At 50.8% G+C, this 19177-nt stretch overlaps 1 protein-coding gene across 9 annotated transcripts in view; it reads left to right on the plus strand.

Moving 5' to 3' along the window:
• STARD8 (StAR related lipid transfer domain containing 8) overlaps positions 1-8938 on the plus strand; it is a 44149-nt gene extending 35211 nt beyond the window's left edge. For 8 of the 9 annotated variants that reach the window (XM_047844732.1, XM_047844740.1, XM_047844741.1 and 5 more), the window contains 10 exons: positions 309-1699; positions 2319-2492; positions 3481-3640; positions 4108-4306; positions 4699-4909; positions 5180-5294; positions 5552-5776; positions 6782-6999; positions 7096-7272; positions 7420-8938. In XM_047844732.1, coding sequence (XP_047700688.1) covers positions 309-1699; positions 2319-2492; positions 3481-3640; positions 4108-4306; positions 4699-4909; positions 5180-5294; positions 5552-5776; positions 6782-6999; positions 7096-7272; positions 7420-7537 — 2988 coding nt within the window. In that variant the 3' untranslated portion in view covers positions 7538-8938. The remainder of the gene's footprint in view (positions 1-308; positions 1700-2318; positions 2493-3480; positions 3641-4107; positions 4307-4698; positions 4910-5179; positions 5295-5551; positions 5777-6781; positions 7000-7095; positions 7273-7419) is intronic. The other variant, XM_047844734.1, reaches the window with a different exon arrangement.
• The last annotated feature ends 10239 nt before the right edge of the window (positions 8939-19177 follow it).

A 19177-nucleotide genomic window follows, 5' to 3' on the forward strand; every position in this document is an offset into this window, starting at 1 on the left:
TCACTGACTTACTACATGACATTGGATGACCTTAGGCAAATGACTTCTCATTTGTGGGTCTTAGTTTCCCTATCTGTAAAATGAGGAGGGATTAGATTAATTCGATGACCATTACCATCCATCTGGGCTCTGTCTCTGACTCCTGGCTTACTCTGGTACTCCAGAGCCAGCTCCACATCTACGACATGTCTTGAGTCAGAAAGTGGCGCCCTTTATCTCAAGGTCCTCTAAGAGTTTGGAGGCAGGGAGTGGAGTACAAACAAGCACTTGAGGACTATTCTGACCTGACCCTGTGGCTCCCTCCCCAGAATGAAGACTCAGAAGAGGAAGAGCAGTGTACCATCAGCAACCACTGGGCTTTCAAGCGTGAAAGTAAATGTTGGTCTCGTGTAGGCTCCTCTGACCTACTGGCCCCACCAAGCCCTGGCCTGCCAGTGACCTCCAGCTGTGAGAGCGTCCTCACTGAGCTTAGTGCCACTTCCCTGCCAGCCATCACCGTGAGCCTATTGCCCGAGCCAGCAGACCTGCCCTTGCTAAGCTGTGCCCCCAGACCAAATGACCAGCCATTCCTCAGCCCCACCCAGGGCCAAGAGGGTCTCCAGGACAAAACCAAGAAGCGCCGTTCTCATAGCTTCCTTAAGCACCTTGATTCTCTGAGGCGGAAGGAAAAGGGTGGCAGCCAGCAAACAGAGCCTGAGCGTAGCCCAGCCACCTCAAAGACCACCAAAGCCTCCTCTTTCTGCAGTCGCCGTGGCTTCCTCTCAGCTGGATTCTATAGGGCCAAGAATAGGACAGCCACCTCAGCTGGTGACAGTGGCACTAAGGCTCAGAGGGCTTGGGAAGCCTGGCCTGTGGCCATGTTTCGGCATCCTCAGCAGGTGCACCGGGGTGACTGCCTCGTGCATGTGCCCAGGGACCACAAACCAGGCACATTCCCTCGCTCCCTGTCCATTGAGAGCCTATTTCCTGAGGATGGACACCGCCTGGCAGATTGGCAGCCAGGTAGGCCCTGGGGCTATGAAGGGCGCCGGGGCTCCTGTGGCTCCACAGGCAGCCATGCCAGCACCTATGACAACATGCCTGAGCTATACCCAGCTGAGCCTGTACTGGCTGGGGCTAAAGCTGAAGATGAGGAGGGTGGGGGCAACTATGCCCACCTAGATGACATTCTCCAGCATGTGTGGGGGCTGCAGCAACGGGTAGAGCTCTGGTCTCAGGCCATCTGCCCAGACCTGGGGACTAGAGATAAGGAAGAGGAAGAAGAGGAGGATGTCACTTCAGTAAAAGTAGCCACAGTTGACGTTGAAAGGCAGGCTGAGTCTCTGGCCCAATTAGAGGCTCTGACCCATAGAGAGTCCTCAGCTCTGGGCCAGGATGATGTTCATCCAGTAGTCCCAGCTCAGGTTCAGGCTCAGGCTCAGGTTGAGCCCCTGGAACAGGCACAGGCCGAGGCCCCACACCCAGCCCAGGATAATGAGCAGGAGGCAAATTCAGGTGGGGAACCAACCTCTGCCTCCAGCCTGTCTGTGGAAGAAGGACACTCCATTTATGACACTGTGGCCTCCTCCAGTGAACTGGACAGTAGCGGAAACTCTGTGAATGAGGCTGAGGCTGCAGGCTCACCAGCTGGACTTCAGGCATCAGCACCACGTGAACGACGAGATTCAGGCGTTGGGGCCTCACTGACTAGACCGTGCAGGTGGGAGTTTTGAGTAAGGGTGGGGACAGAGGACTCTGTTGTGTCTCTTTGTCCTGCTCCCCATCCTTCATCCTCCCTTTCTTCTTTCCCCTCTCTCCCATACCTCCCTCTCTCCTCTGCACAACTCTTTTTCAAGGCACTAAGAAGTGCCCAGGCCCAGGGACAGGTTCTTGATTGCCTCCAGGTTAAGTTCAGGGCTTACCTCTGCCATGGCCTTGAACAAATTCTAGCTCCACTTTGGGCATTTTTTTCCCCATGAGTAAATCATAGGTGTTAGAGGACATGGTCTCTGGTCCCCAGCTTTACCATTCTGGGCTCTCAGAACAGCCCCTACACTGCAGTCTTGGAGGGATAAGGGGCTGGTACTGCTTGCTGGCACTAGATGGGCCTCAGCTCTGTGCCACCCTCCCTGATAGCTTCTTGGCCACTTGGCAGCCCTGGAAACTAAAATTAAGGTTTACCACCCTGGGACCCAGTAGCAATGCTGACAGTAGTCACATCTCCCTCCCTGCATTTGTTTTCTTTGGGGAGAATAAAGGGATCAGAAGAAGTCACCATTTCCTAAGGCTTATCCAAACCTGCTCCTCTGGCCCTTCTGCACTTCCTCATCTTTCACCAGGAAGCTCCGTTGGCACAGCTTCCAGAACTCCCACCGGCCTAGCCTCAACTCAGAGTCACTGGAGATCAACCGGCAGTTTGCTGGCCAGATCCACCTCCTGCACAAGGGCTCACTGCTGTGGCTCACTGCCTTCATGGAGAAGTACACTGTGCCCCACAAACCAGGTTGGGTCTGGTGAGTGCTCCTGGGCCATGGTGTGTGGGGAGCTTCTTATCCAGGTGCTGGCCCCCTCCCTGTCCCCACTCCAGGACCCTGGAAGGGTCATCCCCTGAAGGTGGGTGTGAGAAGGTGGAGCCCAGAAGCCAATAGTGTTGGGAAGCTGGAGGGGCCATGGCCTGAGAGGTCAGCATGGCTTGCATATGTCTGTGGGGGATGCTCATGGGACATGCATGAGTGTGTGCCATGTGTGAGGAGGAGTGGGGGTAGTGGACCTTAGGTCCTTGAGCTGTAACCTCCTCCATCCCAACTTCCAGGCTGTTACCAGTGAGATTGTTCTAAAATACATCTTTGGTTGCTGCTCTCCTGATAAACACCCTTCTGTCCCCCCACCCCACTGCCCCTCAACTGCCAAAGAATAGGGCCTAGCTTCCTTCCCATGATGATCCTTTCATGTTCCAGCCCTGCCCTTGCTGTTGGGTTCTCTAGCCTGCCACTCTCAAGCACTACCACCATATAGGCCACTAAAGTTGTTGCCCTTCCCTGAATGTGCTATACTCTTTTTTCCTACCTCTTTGCCTTTGTCCATGCTGTTCTCTCTGCCTGGGATGCCTTTTCCCCATTTCTCCTCTGGGACAACACCTACCTATCCCTCATGAGCCTGCTGAATTTCCACATCCTCCCTGAAGCCTTCTCTGATCCAGTAGGTATAGTTCCCCTTCCTCATGGGTCTTCCCCTAAGTTCTTGGTCCACTCCTGGCCACATATATTGTCATTGCCTGTCGACACAGTTATCTCCTTAACCAGACAGAGAGCTCCTTGTATTCCTCTGTGACTCCCTTGCGCCAGGCCCACAGCAGGTGCTCAGTGAATGTTGACTCTGGGGATGTGGTGTGTTTTTTACTCCCCTCACCCCTGCCTGAGCCCCCTGAGACTACAGAGTCTCCAAGCTGTGTCTGGGCCTACCCCACACCCCTCACAGATCTCTTGTCATTCCCCCAAACAGGTCAGTGCCCAAGTTCATGAAAAGGAATAAGACCCCAGACTACCGGGGCCAGCAGGTGTTTGGGGTGCCACCCCTCATCCACGTGCAGCGCACAGGCCAGCCACTGCCACAGAGCATTCAGCAAGCCATGCGCTACTTGCGCAGCCAGTGCCTGGACCAGGTGAGCCCTGCCAGGGAACCTACAGAGAAATGACACTGGGGAAGAAATCCAAGACTGAGGAATTTGGTGGGGAGCTGCTATGGCCTTTCTGGCCCACTAGAGACCTTTCTGAGCCTTAGGAAGGCCCAGCAAGGATGGAGCTGAAGCTCCTCTCAGCCAAGCTCTCTGCCAGCTTATTTCCAGCCCGGGCACCGTAGGGCCCATCTTTAGGAGCCTGCTTTAGGTCCCTCTCTTCCTGCTCATTCCCACTAAAACCATATTTCTTCTTGACCCTAAGGCTATAAAAATGCTTCTCTTTGGTTTTGCCATTTTTCTCCTACCCTGCCCAGCAGGAAACCTTCCAGGCTTGGAAGTCTCTAGGGTGGCCTACTCTCCTGACACCTGATCCAGGGCTGGCCTCATAATCTTCCTCCCCACCTCACCCTTGTCCTGCATTTCTCCCTCCCTCCCTTCCCTGCATGGGCCAGGTGGGCATCTTCCGCAAGTCTGGGGTGAAGTCCAGGATCCAGAACCTGCGCCAAATGAATGAGACCTCCCCTGACAATGTTTGCTATGAGGGCCAGTCGGCCTATGATGTGGCTGACCTGCTGAAGCAGTATTTCCGGGACCTACCAGAGCCTATCTTCACCAGCAAGCTCACCACCACTTTCCTGCAGATCTACCAGCGTGAGTCACCTGCACCTGTCCCCAGAAACCTGCCCCATTCTCAATCTCTCCGAATCCTGGGGCTTGTGAAAGCTAAACCTAGTGTGAGAAAATCTAGCCACATCCATGAGCTCATTGGAAGATTTGCTATCCAGAGTTGGAAAGGCCCTTGGAAGATCATGTTCGAAAGATAGACTGAGGCCTTGAGGAAAGGCAGGGGCTTACCTAAGGTGACATTGTATATTAGAGTGGGGCTTTATCCCCTCTTTTACCCAGAGCCCATCTTTACCCTTTCCTCTCACTGACTGACTTCCCTTGGGACTGCTGTGCTCTCTGAATTCCTAGAAGCAGGAGACTTGCTGCCAGAAGCTCTAGGGGAATAAGAAAGCTGTTCTACCATTCCTTCCTCACAGTCCTCCCCAAGGATCAATGGTTGGCAGCAGCACAAGCCGCCACCTTGTTGCTCCCTGATGAGAACCGAGAGGTCCTACAGACCCTGCTCTATTTCCTAAGTGACATTGCCTCTGCTGAAGAAAACCAGATGACAGCTGGCAACCTAGCAGTGTGCCTGGCACCTTCCATCTTCCATCTCAATGTCTCCAAGAAGGATGGCACCTCACCCAGGTGAAACATGGCAGTGTGTGGCAGGGCCAGGCAGGGAGGGTTTGGGCCTCCTTGGACTGTTGGTCCTTGATGGCTGGTCCTACAGTTCCCCAGCATCACCACAAGGGGTCAGCCTGACAGTTCAGGGGCCTGAAACTGGTTGGATGTTTTGAAGCAGAGCCTTCTAAAGAGCAGCAGGTTGTTTTGTGTTTAGGGGAGCTAGAAGCCAACCAGTCACCCATCTTGTCTTGTGCCCATGTGCCATCCTCTCCTCCCTGCCCTTCCCTCTAGGATCAGGAACAAACGCAGCATCGTTGGCCGGCCAGGCCCTAAGGACCTGAGTGAGAACATGGCTGCTACTCAGGGCCTATCACACATGATCAATGACTGCAAGAAACTTTTCCAAGTGAGTAACTCTAGGCTCACACCTGGAGGAACTATCAGGCCAGAGATTTTTACCCCAAGTCAGGGGTAAGGGCCCAACTTGATGCATGCCCCTCAACTTCCAACTCTTTTCCTACAAGGTTTCTCATCTATCTCACTGCAGTAGTCAGGCTTCTCTACCCCCATAACATGGACCTGAAAGATCCCATGGGCTCTGGGAATGATGGTCTCTCACCCCCTGTTTCTCCCCATGGCCCTAGTGTATGTGTGTTCTCCCAGGTTCCCCAGGACATGGTGCTGCAACTGTGTGGTTCCTACAGTGCAGCTGAGCTCAGCTCTCCTGGCCCAGCTCTGGCTGAACTGCGGCAGGCCCAAGCTGCAGGCATGAGCCTGAGCCTCTACATGGAAGAAAGTGTCCAAGAGCTGCTGCGTGATGCTGCTGAGCGCTTCAAGGGCTGGATGAGTATGCCAGGGCCCCAGCACACGGAGCTGGCTTGCCGGAAAGTGAGTAGCACGCTGCCAATGGCTGTCATGGGGCTGGGAGAGGGCGTGGTGCATGCAGGGGAGGCCAAGAATCCCAAAAGAAGGAGCTCCACAGCCAGTGTCACTGTGCCTCAGCTTGATCCTGGAAGGTGTAAGCCAGCAAAGCAAGTTCCTTAAGGAGTCAAGAACCAAATGAGACCAGGGGCCCTCATTTGAGCATTGCCTGACAGAATTCCTATACCAAATCTCCATTCCAGACAGGTCACTATTTGCAGAGCCTCACCTCCAGTATCTTTCTGCGCCATGGTCATGCTGAGCTCCTTACACTTCCACCTTTGTGCTTCTGCCCCTGCTTTCCTGCTGTCTGGACTAACCTTCCCCAAGCATTAAATTTCCCAAGCCACTTTTAGCCTTGACTTGATATGCACTCTCCTTCATTCAGAGCCTCCTGTCATGTCCCAAACTGGAGATGACTTCTCTCTGTCCTCCTCTTGGCACTAGCCATCTTCTTTCTTGGATTCTGATTACAAGTAAGACTGCAAGCCTGAGGTTTGCCATGTATAAACCCGTCTAAAATCTCCCTTACGGGATCAGGATGAGAAGCTCGTGCAGTGCCTGACACATACAAAAGACTCACTAAGTGGCAGCTTTGATTGCTGTGCCCATGTTCTACTTCCTGCACTAGATGGTGAGTTCCTTGAGGATGATCACCATCTTCTCTTCCTGTTCACTTCTAGAAATTCCAAGCTCTGAGTCCATTTCATGGTAGAGCCTCCTAGGCCCCAGAGAACTTGTGTCTTGTCATCTCTTTGTGCTTTTGACTAGGTGGAGAAGCAGATGTCCAAAGAGGAGAGAGAGGACAGGGAACACAGGGAAGGCCTGTCTGGATCTGGCTGGGGTTAGCACAGTAGCTCTGCAACCTTCCTTTTTCAGGGGCTAAAGTGAGGGCAGGCTGAAACTGGGGGGTGGAGTGGCTGTTCTCCAGCTCTGACAGTTGTCCCCTGTCCCCACTCCTGTGGCTCCCAGGCGTCCGATGGGCATCCCCTGCGTGTGTGGAAGGTGTCCACAGAGGTAGCAGCCCCTCCGGCTGTAGTGCTGCACCGTGTTCTGCGGGAACGGGCCCTCTGGGATGAGGACCTGCTGCGGGCCCAGGTGTTGGAAGCCCTGATGCCGGGTGTGGAGCTGTACCACTATGTCACTGACAGCATGGCACCCCATCCTTGCCGCGACTTTGTGGTGCTCCGGTGAGGGCTTCTGGTTGTCATCCTGATGCGCTTGGGGAACCAGGGAGGTGGAGTGGGAGCAGACACCAGGAATGTGAACGTGTCTCTTCCCCACAGGATGTGGCGCTCCGACTTGCCCCGTGGTGGCTGTCTGCTTGTCTCCCAGTCCCTGGATCCCGAGCAACCTGTGCCAGAGTCAGGGGTGAGGGCCATGATGCTCACTTCCCAGTACCTCATGGAGCCTTATGGCTTGGGCCGCTCCCGGCTCACTCACATCTGCCGTGCTGATCTCAGGTACCAGGCCCCTTTAGCCCTGGCCCTTTCCCCACCTCTGCCCCATGCCATTGATCCCGGGAGGCTGGGGGAAAGCCCTTTCTTCCTCCTGGGAAGGGCTCCAGGGAAGAACCCATAGCTCATGCCTGCCTGCTTCTACCTCCCCAGGGGCCGTTCTCCTGACTGGTACAACAAAGTCTTTGGGCACCTGTGTGCCATGGAAGTGGCAAAGATCCGGGACTCCTTCCCCACCCTGCAGGCAGCTGGCCCTGAGACAAAACTGTGAGCCTCAGCTTGGTCCAAAGGTGGCGCCATCCAGGCCCCCTGGCACCAAGGGAGTAAGGGGATAAAGAGAGCAGAGCAGCCCCCAGATGTTGCTTCCAGGGGCGGAGCCAGGCTCTTGAAGCTCCCACTGACTGTCCCCTTTACTTCCTGAAGCTCCTCCACACATTCAGGGGAGGAAAAGAGATTTTCAGTGCCCCATCTCCAGTCCACCTCCACCCCCAAGCCTGTGGTCTGTCGTCCCAAGAGAGAGGAGTCGTTTTAGGAACAAGAAGACTGCTGCTGCTCTCCAGGCCCACAGAGCCACCATCAATCTGAAGCCTTACCAGCTCCCCCACCTTCAGGGGAAGGAGGTAGAGAGCAATATTTGCTTCCAACTCCTTGCCTCTCTGAGAGGGCAAGCCATCCTGTCTGGTGCTAGCATCCCCTTGAGGTTGGCAGGAGGCTCTGGTCCTGCCTTGGGGCCTAATATTGGCCCTGAACTGGTTTTTCCACAGAAATTAGACAAGATGAGCACAGGGCAGCTACAAGCACTATGAGCTGTTTTATTTGTGTAAATACAATGCTGATTTTTATGAGGCTGATTTAAATAGTGAGCACTGACAGGTTCCTAGTAGGTGACATGACAATTTCGGCTAGCTTGGGATATGGTAGTGGGGGGAGGTGGCTTCCTTTCTCAGGTCTCAGGAGATCAATGAACCAGTCTCCCCAGTTTGGGCCCCATACTTTGCCACTCTCTGGTGTCCTGTGCGGCCTGTGGTCACACACTCTTTTGTCTGGAGAGCAAACAAGCTCACTCCCACCACACAGGCCAAGCAAAAACAGATGGTGGTAAAAAGAAACACACATCTGTATCTGTGTCTCTTCTCCTGATCTTCCTGCCTGTGGTAGCTGGCTGACATAACAGCCCCTTCCTCAAGCAGGGACCAGGCCCCTGCCTGAGGCAGCCAGCCAGCCAGATGGAAGGGCCTAGTTTCATCTCAGCCAGCTGGGGCTTGATCCAAACCTGATTCATCCTACCCAGCAGCTATCTTGGCTTATGTGGAATTTCCAATGACATTCAAATGCCAACTAGTGCTTTATTTTTCTTTCAGCAAAATAAACTGGAGTGAGATGGATCCCAGGCAATATTGTAACTTTTTAAGCCATTTTTATTTCTACCTATAAATACTGTACAGTCAGAATAATATATGTATATATGTATACATGTATACATGCACATACATGTATACATGTATACATATATACATGCACATCTATATATGCACACATATTCTGTTCAGACTATATTATAATCTGTGGGTATGAGCAGGGGTCTTGAAAGCCTAAGGGGGCAAGGCATTTAAGATGAGGGAGGTGGAGACCAGGAACCATGTGACCCCTCAGCAGAACAATAAAGCATTACTAGAGATCCACTCTGGCTGTGTGGCTGTCTTCACTGAGATGATGGGTTAGGAACTGAGGGCGGGTTACAATGTGGGCTTAATGTTAGGATCAGAAACACTCTAGGACTCAAGGGAAGGCCATAGGAGGAATGGGGAAGGCCTCAGCGCTTCTCTTTGGGAGGCAATTTGGGGGTGGGGGAGGTGGGACTCCAAGAACCAAGGGCCTGGGCAGAAGCTGCAGATCCCATCCCCTGATCTGGCCAGGGTTCCCAGTCTGAGTGGCCCAGAAGCATGATCTCAGGCATGCTGACAGTGGCCCTGGTGAGAGATGTCCCTGGCTATGTTGTCCTTCCTTCACCTGGTACACACAGTCTAAGCTTAAGGATGAAGAGTGGAAACCCAGCCCTGGATGGCTACAAGACCGTTTTCTCCATAAGCCAGCCTAAGAGAGGTTAGAGTGCCTGAAGGCAACCTCTGGTCTGGCTCTAGTAGCCTGCAAATCCCAGGGGGCTAGAAAGTCTCTCTCTCTCTCTCTCTCTCTCTCTCTCCCCCCCCCCTTGTCTTCTTCATAGGAAAAGGCTTTCTTTGACACACTTCTGTAGCCATAAAGTTTCTAAGCTCCTAATGGCAGCTAGAGAGGGAGTATAGGCTTTGCAATTCAATCTCTATTTCCACCCATAGAGTGGTATTGACTAGCCTGGGGTAAACATCCTGCTGCTCTCCCTCTACCGGAACCTCAGCCTCCTCGTAAGCCAAACAGGCTAGTGAAACCTGGGCACAAGCCTGGCTCAGTAAGTGTTCACTTTGCTCTGCCCCACTCAGCCTGAACAGGTTGGGGTCCCTGTCAAGTCACACTTCTCTCTCACCTTTCATTCTCTTCTTTTGGGCTCAGCTGTCCCTACATCCCTTTGGCCTTTCTTCACTGCTGCTGCCTGGGGATCTCAGATAGCCTTGGGAGCAAGATGAAACAGAGGTCTTGTCAGCCTCTTGCCTTTGGGAAAACAATGAAGGCACCCCACATGTGGGTATGGGTGATGGGAGATGGCTCAAGCAGTGTTGGTGTTAAGGGACACTAGTGTGAAGCTCCAACCAATAGCTTGAGGCCAGCAGCCAGGGACACCTTATGGCACAAACACTGCCTGACCTGGTCATGGAAGGAGGCTGTAGTGATAATACAGAGGATGAGGTTGAGAATGCTGTTAATGAGTAATATGAAAATGACCACCCAGGTGATGGTCTCTAGGAGACAGATAAAGAACTGTGTATGGTGGAGATTCTTGGAAGAGCCAGAGAATTCCTCCAAACTTTCAGCTCTGGACTTTTGCCCAGAACCAGCTGCCCAGTGTAGTTCTACATCTCTGGCATTCTGGGAGATCTAGTGCCAAGTTAGGGAGCTTCTCTGGGCCTTAGTGTAGTTCCCCTGCATAAAGCAGAGGCTCCCATTTCTGCCTCTCTGCGTGGCCCACTGTGAAGTCAATGAATTGACCACCATGGCCTATAGATGTGGGACTGGGTGTCATGATTATGGGGCCTCTCAATTCCACACACATGGCAAGCACTGCCTATGACCATTTTTAACCCTCAGTCATTACCTTGGCCTACCCTGACTTGATCTCTTCCTTTCCCTTATGCTAGACAACTCTCATCTTCAAATTCCCAATCCTGTTGCCTATATTTTCTCTTCCTATATTTCCCCTGACCCAGCACCTCAAAGAAACCAGGCAGTGAGAGAATCTCACATAGGAATTAATCTACCTGGAGCTTTTAGTCTCCAGTGCCCTGTTCCTAGCTAGAGTGGCTGAGGGTAGATGGTAGATAGACTCAAGTTCAAATCTAGCTGTATCATTTCCTGGCTGTGATCTTAAATGACACTTAACCTTTTTAATTTCTTTTTCCTCACAGAAGATAGGGCTAATAATTGTTTATATACTGCAATGTTGTCATTAGGGTTAAATGAGCCAATAGCTGTGAACATGGCTGCACAGTGCCTAGCACATGGTGGACATGAATAAATGGTAGTCTCCCCTGTCCTTCCTCCTACCTGCCTCCTCCTTGCCAGTCAGGTTCTGGAAGAGGGCTTAGGCTTGGGTGGATGAGTGGATATGCACATTATGTTCTGCTTGGCATCAGGGCCCTACCTACCTCCTTGGCTCTCAAACCCCCATAGCCTCAGCTACCATTCTGGACACACCTACCTCCTCATTAGGCTCAAAAAATCCCAGTGGCCTTTTTGCATCTTTTGGTTTCCACTCCATGTCCTCTTTGAGAATTTGGCTCTGTGACTTTATCTTCCCTCTCAAAGCTCTCCTTCCTCCACACAAGGAGAGCTCTTCTCAATTCTTTGCAGCTCTTGGTCCTCTTTCCTTGCCCCTTCCACTTCTCTTCTCCCTCAGTCCCACCTCAACTTCAATCATTCCTCTCAAGTTTTTCCTTTTCCTCTTCCTGCATCACCTTGCTCATAAAGGACCTCACTGGCATCCATGGTTTCATTTTATACTTTTGTGCAGATGACCCCCATCACTCCCAGAACCCCATCACTTCTTTGAGCTCAGGCCAGTATTTCCTGCTGTATAAGTGGACCTCTCTACCTGGAGGCCCTATCTGCATATCAGACTCACCAGGCACAAGCCAAATTCAACATCTTCTCACACATAGCTCCCCGCTGCCCGCTCTATCTCTGTTAGCACTGTTATCTTCCTGGCTGCTAAACTCAGATCCCCAAATCAGTGAGAACTCCTCCCTCTCTCTCACTTCCCCCCATAACCAATGCATACAGGTATCCATCCATCAATCCAAACACTCATCCATTCTGCCATTCAACAAGTAGTTGCAGAATGTCTGCCATATGCCAGACTTGAGGCACAGAGAATAGAGCAATGACAAAGACTGAAAAAGTTCCCACCTGCCTTTAGCACACATCCTAGTGGATGCATGAGTAGAAGGAGGTCGACAATAAACACATACACAAGCTAACTTCAGCTATGATAAGGGTTATGAAGGCAATCAAGCAGGGTAAGGCAGTGGTGACTGATCAGGGAAGGCCTGAGGAAGTGACATGTAAGTCAGACCTTAAGAGAGGAGAAGAAATCAGCAATGCAAAGATCTATGGGGAGGAGTTCTAAGCAGAGAAAATAGCAAGTACAATGGACCTGGGGTGAAGACAAAGTTGGCATTTCTGGGGCTGAGTAGCTGGGTAGCATGCTGGAATGCAGGGAGCAAGGAGAGAGGAGAAGGAGATGGTGTTGCAGAGGTAAATAGAAGCCTAGATCGTGTGGGCCTAAAGGGGAGCTAGCTACATGCTATCTGATCTACCTCCACCATGTCTCCTGTATCTAGCTTCTACCCAGTGTCTGAAGCACTCAATTCATATTGCATGCCTTTCCACCCAGGTATTAGAAGCTTTCACCTCCTTTCTCTCTTCTCCCACCCATTTCCACCTATACTTACTACTAGGTGAGTCTTTCAAAAATCCAATGTCTTCCTATGTTTTTCAGACTGTGGCATTCAGGACCCCACAATGTGGCCTTAACCTGTCCACCAACTTTCTTTTCACTTACCTTCTTCAGCCATGTGCCTGACATGCTCCTTTAGTTACCTTTGCCATAAGCAGACATAGGACTGTCTTGGATTTAGAGGACCCAGGCTCAAGTCTCAGTTCTGTCAGTTCTTATCTGTGAGCCTGTGCGCAAGTTATTTAAGCTTTTGGAAGCCCAGTTTCCCCATATGTAAAATGAGGCTTGGAAAGATGTGCGGATTACTTATGACAAAGTGCTATTACCCTCAAACCTTATCAGTCTGGCAAAGCCCAATTCCAATATATCCCCACTATGAAGCTGTCCCTGAAGCTTCTGGCAAGATTTGTTGACTCCCGTCTTCTGAGACATCATTGTCTTTTGCATCTGTTTCAAGGCTTCCATCTTGCTTATGTCTCCTCTTTGGGTTCTTTGGGTACCAGTCACATGACCCCCATTGGCATGGGAGCACCTGGGATCAGGATCATAGAGAGGCTCAACTCTGAGTCCTTTATAATTCCCACCTCAGAGAGGCAGGAAGGCCTGGTGGAAAGCATCTGGAGACACACAGAGGTGGGTTTAAGTCCTGGCTCTGCCACTTGTTAGCAGTGTGATTGTGAGCAAGCTACTTTGCTCTCTGAGCCTCAGTTTTCTCATGTGTAAAATGGGTGTTGACAGGAGCCCGTGCACCTAGAACAGTGCCCAGTACATTAATGGACATAAAGGGAGTGTTTCATCACCATTGATTATGTTAGCTTGTTCACCTCAAGCCCTTGCTCTACAAGCTTCCCTCTGCTTGGCTTGCCCTCCTGTATCTCCTCTAGCTATTCACACCCTTCAAGACTCAACCAGCCTTTTCTAACCAACCTACCCCTGAGCTCCTTAAGCACTTTTTGAATGGACACTCAAAAAGCACTTTTTATCACACAAAAGTAACTTCAAATGGACAAACCTGTCTCTTTGCCTACACTATGACATCAAGGACAGGGACCAAGTGAGAGTCATCTCTGTGGCCCCAGTGTCCAGTACAATGTCTGGTCTAGAAGAGCCAGTGTCGGGGAATGTATGCTGAATGTGGTTTCATGTTTGTGTGTAGGATCAGGGAGACATGAGAGAGCACGAGGTGGGGAGTGTGAGGGTGGGTGCACTGGAACCTGAGGAACCTGGTAGAGTGGGTGAGAACAGCATCAAACCCTTCTACTGCCTAAGAGGGAACACATGAATACTGAGCGCCTACTGTATAGCAGGCACCATGCCATGCATTTTCCAATACAAGATGTCCTTTCAACCTCAAAAGTCTCCTGTGAGGTGTTAGGACCCCCTTTTTCTGGTTGGGGATCTTGGAGTCTGAGAAATAAGGTGACTTTCCCTGGAGTACACAGCAAGTAAGGGGCTGAATGGGGACTTCTGCCCAGACTCCTAAGCCTGTCTTTTAAAAAAAATTTTTTTTTAATGTTTATTTTTGAGGGAGAGAGAGACAGAGCTTGAGTGAGGGAGGGGCAGAGAGTGATGGAGACACAGAATATAAAGCAGGTTCCAGGCTCTTAGCTATCAGTACAGAGCCCAGCGTAGGGCTCGAACCCACGAGCTGTGAGATTATGACTTGAGCTGAAGTCTGAAGCTTAACCAACTGAGCCACCCAGGCACCTCATCCTAAGCCAGCCTTCATTCCACTGGAGCCCAGTGCAAAGGGATAGGACACTCTTACTTCCTGCTGCTGGCTTCAGTGTGTGTGTGTGTGTGTGTGTGTGTGTGAGGGGCAGTGGGGAGTGAACTGGGAGTGCTAGGTATGACAGCTGTTGAACAAAGTAGGAAATGTGTTTGAGGAATGCTGGCTGAAGAGCAGTCTGGCCAGGAGAGAGGGAAGAGGGCCAGGGATGCTAGGATGAACAGTGAAATAGAGGCTGCTCTTCTCTGGCCCCAGCCCATCCTCACAGCCTGCTGGGAGTCAGCCTTCTCTGCCCTGCCTTGCCTCCTGGATTCCAGCAGTGATCCAAAGGCACATAGAGTGGCCTTGGCCTGCCGCCACACCTCTAACACAAGCAGATGGTGTTTCAATCAATGGGGACGGCTGAGGACTGAGCAGAGACGAAGGCTGCATCTGGACTTTCATGGGCCATTCCTCTATAAGCAACATTTAAAAATATATTTTACAACTGCATTGGTATAAAGGTAAATATTATTTGGGTTGCACTATTCGTTATATATTTGGTGTTATTATACTCATTTTTTCCTCTGAGGTTAAAATAAATTAAGATTAAAACAATTTCCTGTGCCCTAGAAGCTGTGCCTACTGATAATGCCTAATGATAAGTTGGGCCTGTCAGAAGGAAGCACAGAACCTGTGTTAAAGTAAAAACATTACAGCTTAGGGAGAAAGGTACTTAGGCATGGGCAGCTGGATGCCTGACTCTATACTTCAGGTGATCTAGCGTGTGCAACCGTAGGGACACTTCTTGCCTCCCTTGTTGGACTGTAGACACCTCTTCTCATTTACTAACTCCACCCTAGCTATGCTTCTTAGTCTAGAGAGGCAAGCAGGTTTCCGTCAGGGCCTCAAACTGACTTCTATGTCCCTGGACAAGTTCCTTGCTGCCAAGTGAAAGCAATATAGCCCAGGGCTCATGACTGGGAGGCAGAGCCCTCGGGGTTCCCAGCCTTCTCTCCTCTGAGTCAGCAGCTAAATCGGTGACTCCAGCTTGTCCATGTAGTGGGACACATTGTGCAGGTCACAAAATAATGCCAGCATAAACAAGTGCTGCTTGTATGGAGTAAATGGCCATGCCCTGGCTTATGACAGCTTTATGAGGAGAAGAAGAGGAGGTGGGGGACAGAGTGAGATGGGGGGTAAAGGGGCAGAGTGCTGAGAATGGAGGCAGGGCCCAGGGCCTAGGGAAAGGAGGAGGAACCACAGAAATAAAATCCAGCCTCTCTCCAGTGTGGTTGACACAGCTCACATACCTGTTTTCTCATTAGATACTCACAAAACCCTGAAGATAGGTATACTTTTGGTCCCCATTTTAAAGGTGCAGAAACTAAGGCTCAGAGAGGTGAGAGAAGGTACTTGCCCAGTGTTATACTAAGCTAGTTAACAGTACTCCAGTACTACTGGAGCTAGATTTAAACAAATTTGGCCTGTGCGACTCAGTATTGGTTGAGGTGGGTGGGGAGAACGAGTGAGGCAGGAGTGCCTTTTCTGGTGGTTTCACTTGTCTGGAAAGCCAAGTCAGTCTCTCTACTGCCTCCCATAAAGTACACTTGATTTGTTTCCAAAAGATCTTCCCTTGGGTATCAGCATAATAGTAGCTAACATTTATTCAGTGCCTCCCATATGCCAAGCACTGCTTTACACAGTTTGCATGCCTTTCCTCCTTTAATGTTTAGTGTGCATTTATCATGCCAGGCAGTGCTGCACACTTTATATGCATTCGCTCATTCACTTTTCACAACAATCTTATGATTAGTAGAACCATTTTATGGATGAGAACAACTGCAACCCAGAGAGGTAAAGGGGCCTACCTGAGGTCACAGAGCTAGCAAGTGAGGGATCCTGAATTTGAAGCTTGGGCTGTCAGACTCTAAAGACCAAAGGAAGGCTGTGCTTCGGCAGCGTGGTGGGCATTAGATCCAGTGGGATAAGCTTGGCAGAGTGAGGGGGCAGAAAATGGAGCCCAGCCAGAGAAGAAGCAACACATGACTGAGACATTCTTTATCCAGATATGGTAAGAAGTGGTTTCCTTGTCTATGGAGGAAAGAGAGGAAGTAGGTCTAGGGAACAGCTTGAGAGGTTGGGAACACTTCCTCATTCTATGTATCACTAAAACACCCCTTACCTGGCAGCACCTTACTTGGAGACAGGGGCTGTCTAAAATGACTCCCATGGGGTCTGGAGGTTGAGCCAGAATTCAGGGAGGACATGTAAGGACTCAGATTGTCTGGAAAAGAGCAGGACTGAGTTCCTTTTTGGAGACCAGCTCACAGGGACCTGAGCCCTCAGGTCTGAGGCCTCAGCCTCAGAGGGCCTGAGCCCTCAAGAACGAGATTTCCCACCACCTGCCCCTTCCTAGGCCAGGTCTATTCTGGCTGTGTATTTGATTATTTACACCTGAGTGGCAAACTTACTTCCTACCCTGAGGTTTAGAGACCCAGCCTCTCAGAATGCTTTGCACCCCCTGTCCTCCCACAAGATGAGGAGCAAAAGGACAGTGCAGAGTGCTACCACATTACTACTGAACTAGGTGCACCACTAGCTGAGGCCTCGGTTCACTGGGGATAGCATGATGAAGAAGGGCAACAGGAGAGCACTGTCAAACACCTTCATGCTACATAGGCTATTTTCATCTGAATTCCACAGCAGGCCCATGTGCTGAAAGCTTATTAGACCCATTTTACAGGACAGGGAAACAGATTCAGAGAGGACTAGAATGTGACAGGAAACTTGGGAGATGTGTCACATGGCAAAGGTTTCATCCTAATTGGGTAATGTAGGGGGAGCATCAATTTAAAGATTCATTTGAGAGAAACATTTGAGTGAGACAATTTGGGGAGGATGGGAGGAGATACTGTGGAAGAGATAAGTGTGAGCTAGGATTGGCAGCTTGGAGAGCACAGGTCCCACCTAGTGAACTTGAGGAACTGGGTTGGCAGGTGACCACAGTAGAGGCAGGGAGAGAAGGAGGATGAGTCTGGAGAAGAGGCTCCTCACAGGGAGACTTTGAATTGAATTCCCTATGGCCTAGGCCACAGGGAGCCATTGAAGGTTTTTGAGCAGGAGAGGAGTATGATGAAAACCATGCTTAAGGAAGATAAATCTGGCAGCATAGTACAGCAAGGTTAGAAGGGAGGAAGTTCTGGGAGTAGGAACCCCAATGAGAAAGCTGTTTCCAAGACTCCTATAAAGAGTAGGTAAAGATCATGGACTTGGAACCAAGAGGGGTCAGTTCTAGACCCCATACAGCCACTGAGTCATTGTTTGTCTTCTTCTCATGGCCTCAGTTTTCTGATCTTCACAGTGATTTGGGCTTTGGTTCTCCAAGGGTCCTACAGCCAACACATCCTGTAGCTCTAATTTGCCAAGGTCCCTCCAAGAGTTCCTGGAGAAACCAACTCAAAACCTTGGCTACTCCTGCCACATGGGCCAGAGGATTGAAAAGGTGAAGGTGCCTGAAAGGTGGTAAAGTGGGGTTGGCAGTATGGGCAAGTGTGCTGAGAAAAGACTTGCTTACAACACAATGAAGGCCCTATAGCCCTGAAACATGGAGGTGCTCAGACCACTGATATTGTCACACTCCAGGTCCCTCAGGGTAGAGCAGTTAGAGGGTTGAGCCCAGGGACACTCTGGAGGCACTTTTCCCAGGCACCCCATGGTGATGGCAGATTGCCTAGAGAGGAGAAAAACAAGGAGTTATGAGGCTCAGATTATAAGCCTCAGCCATGATGAGCACCTAGCAGGACAGGTAAGGTCTTTAAAAGACCCAGCTGGGCTCTGAAATGAAAGTGGCACTTTGTCCTAGGACTTGGCCTTGCAAATAAGGGCCATTTGCTACTAATACACTGGCAAGTCCCACTGTCCTCCCCCAGCCCTTTCCCCTTCCCACACTATTAGATCTCATCCCAATCCACTTCCAAGTCCTCACAATTTGTTTGGATGGGAGTGCTCAGGCCTAGCTGCCAAATGTTGGCTCCCGGAATTCTGGATTTTACTGCCAAGCAGGCAAGGGGTCTGGCAGGGAAAAGGCCTCAGAGAGGTACTGGGAGCTTTGGAGCTGGTCTAGCTCGCCACCAACACCACAGTGTTCCCAGGAAAAAGGAGGCAGAACCAGAGTAGTTGCCTTCAGCCTAACCCAGTGGTTCTCAATGGAAAGCAATTTTGCCTCCCAGGGGCAAAATTTCTGGAAATGCTTTTTGTGTCACAACTTGGGGACAGTGAGGAGAAATGTGGCAGTGGCACACCAAATGCCACGTAGAGGCTAAGGATGCTGCTGCTCAGGATATAGGACAGGCTCCACAACAAAGAACTCCCCTACCCAAAATGTCAATAGTGCTAACTATTGAGAAATTCTGGTCTAACCCAAATCCTTCCAGCTGCAATTGGGATTAACTGGCCAAGGCCATTGGGACTGAAGTCCATAAATCCAGAAAATAAAAGTTGAGAAGATAAAGGGAGAAGAAAAGAAGGGCTGCAGGGAGCCGACTGTGAATCCCCCAGTCTTATTTCCAGAGTTCTGAAGGAGGAGCCTTCCCAGCCATTTCAGCTTGGGTCTCTGGGTGCAGATACATGAAGTGGGCATGTAGCTGAGAGAATTGTTCAGCAGGATCCTAAAAGGTGACAAGCAAGTAAGCATGACTGAGTACCCTCCAGGGATTCAGTAGTCTCCCAGACACCTAGGGAGACACAATGCCTAAGAGTCACCTCTTACAGCCATATGGCCCTTTACACCTAACCAAGCATTGCTCTGTCCACTGGCTCCTGCAGGCTTCACACGTGCTCCATGGGATTGGCAGGATGAAGATTCTTCTCTCTGCTCTGGGGTGGTAGGAAAAACACTGCTCTGAGAATCAAGAGCCATGGAGTCTGTCACAGCTCTGTTACTTCTGAACTATGTTACCTTGAGCAAGACACCCCACTTAGCATTTCCTCCAAACCCACCCAGTGTAACTGGGGACATGGTCTAGGGAGTTAAGCCAGGGTCTGCCTTCCACACCCCCACCACTTCCAGGGGATAGACTTGGGGACCTGTGGGTCCC

Source organism: Prionailurus viverrinus, chromosome X, assembly GCF_022837055.1.
Source record: "Prionailurus viverrinus isolate Anna chromosome X, UM_Priviv_1.0, whole genome shotgun sequence".
NCBI lineage: Eukaryota > Metazoa > Chordata > Mammalia > Carnivora > Felidae > Prionailurus > Prionailurus viverrinus.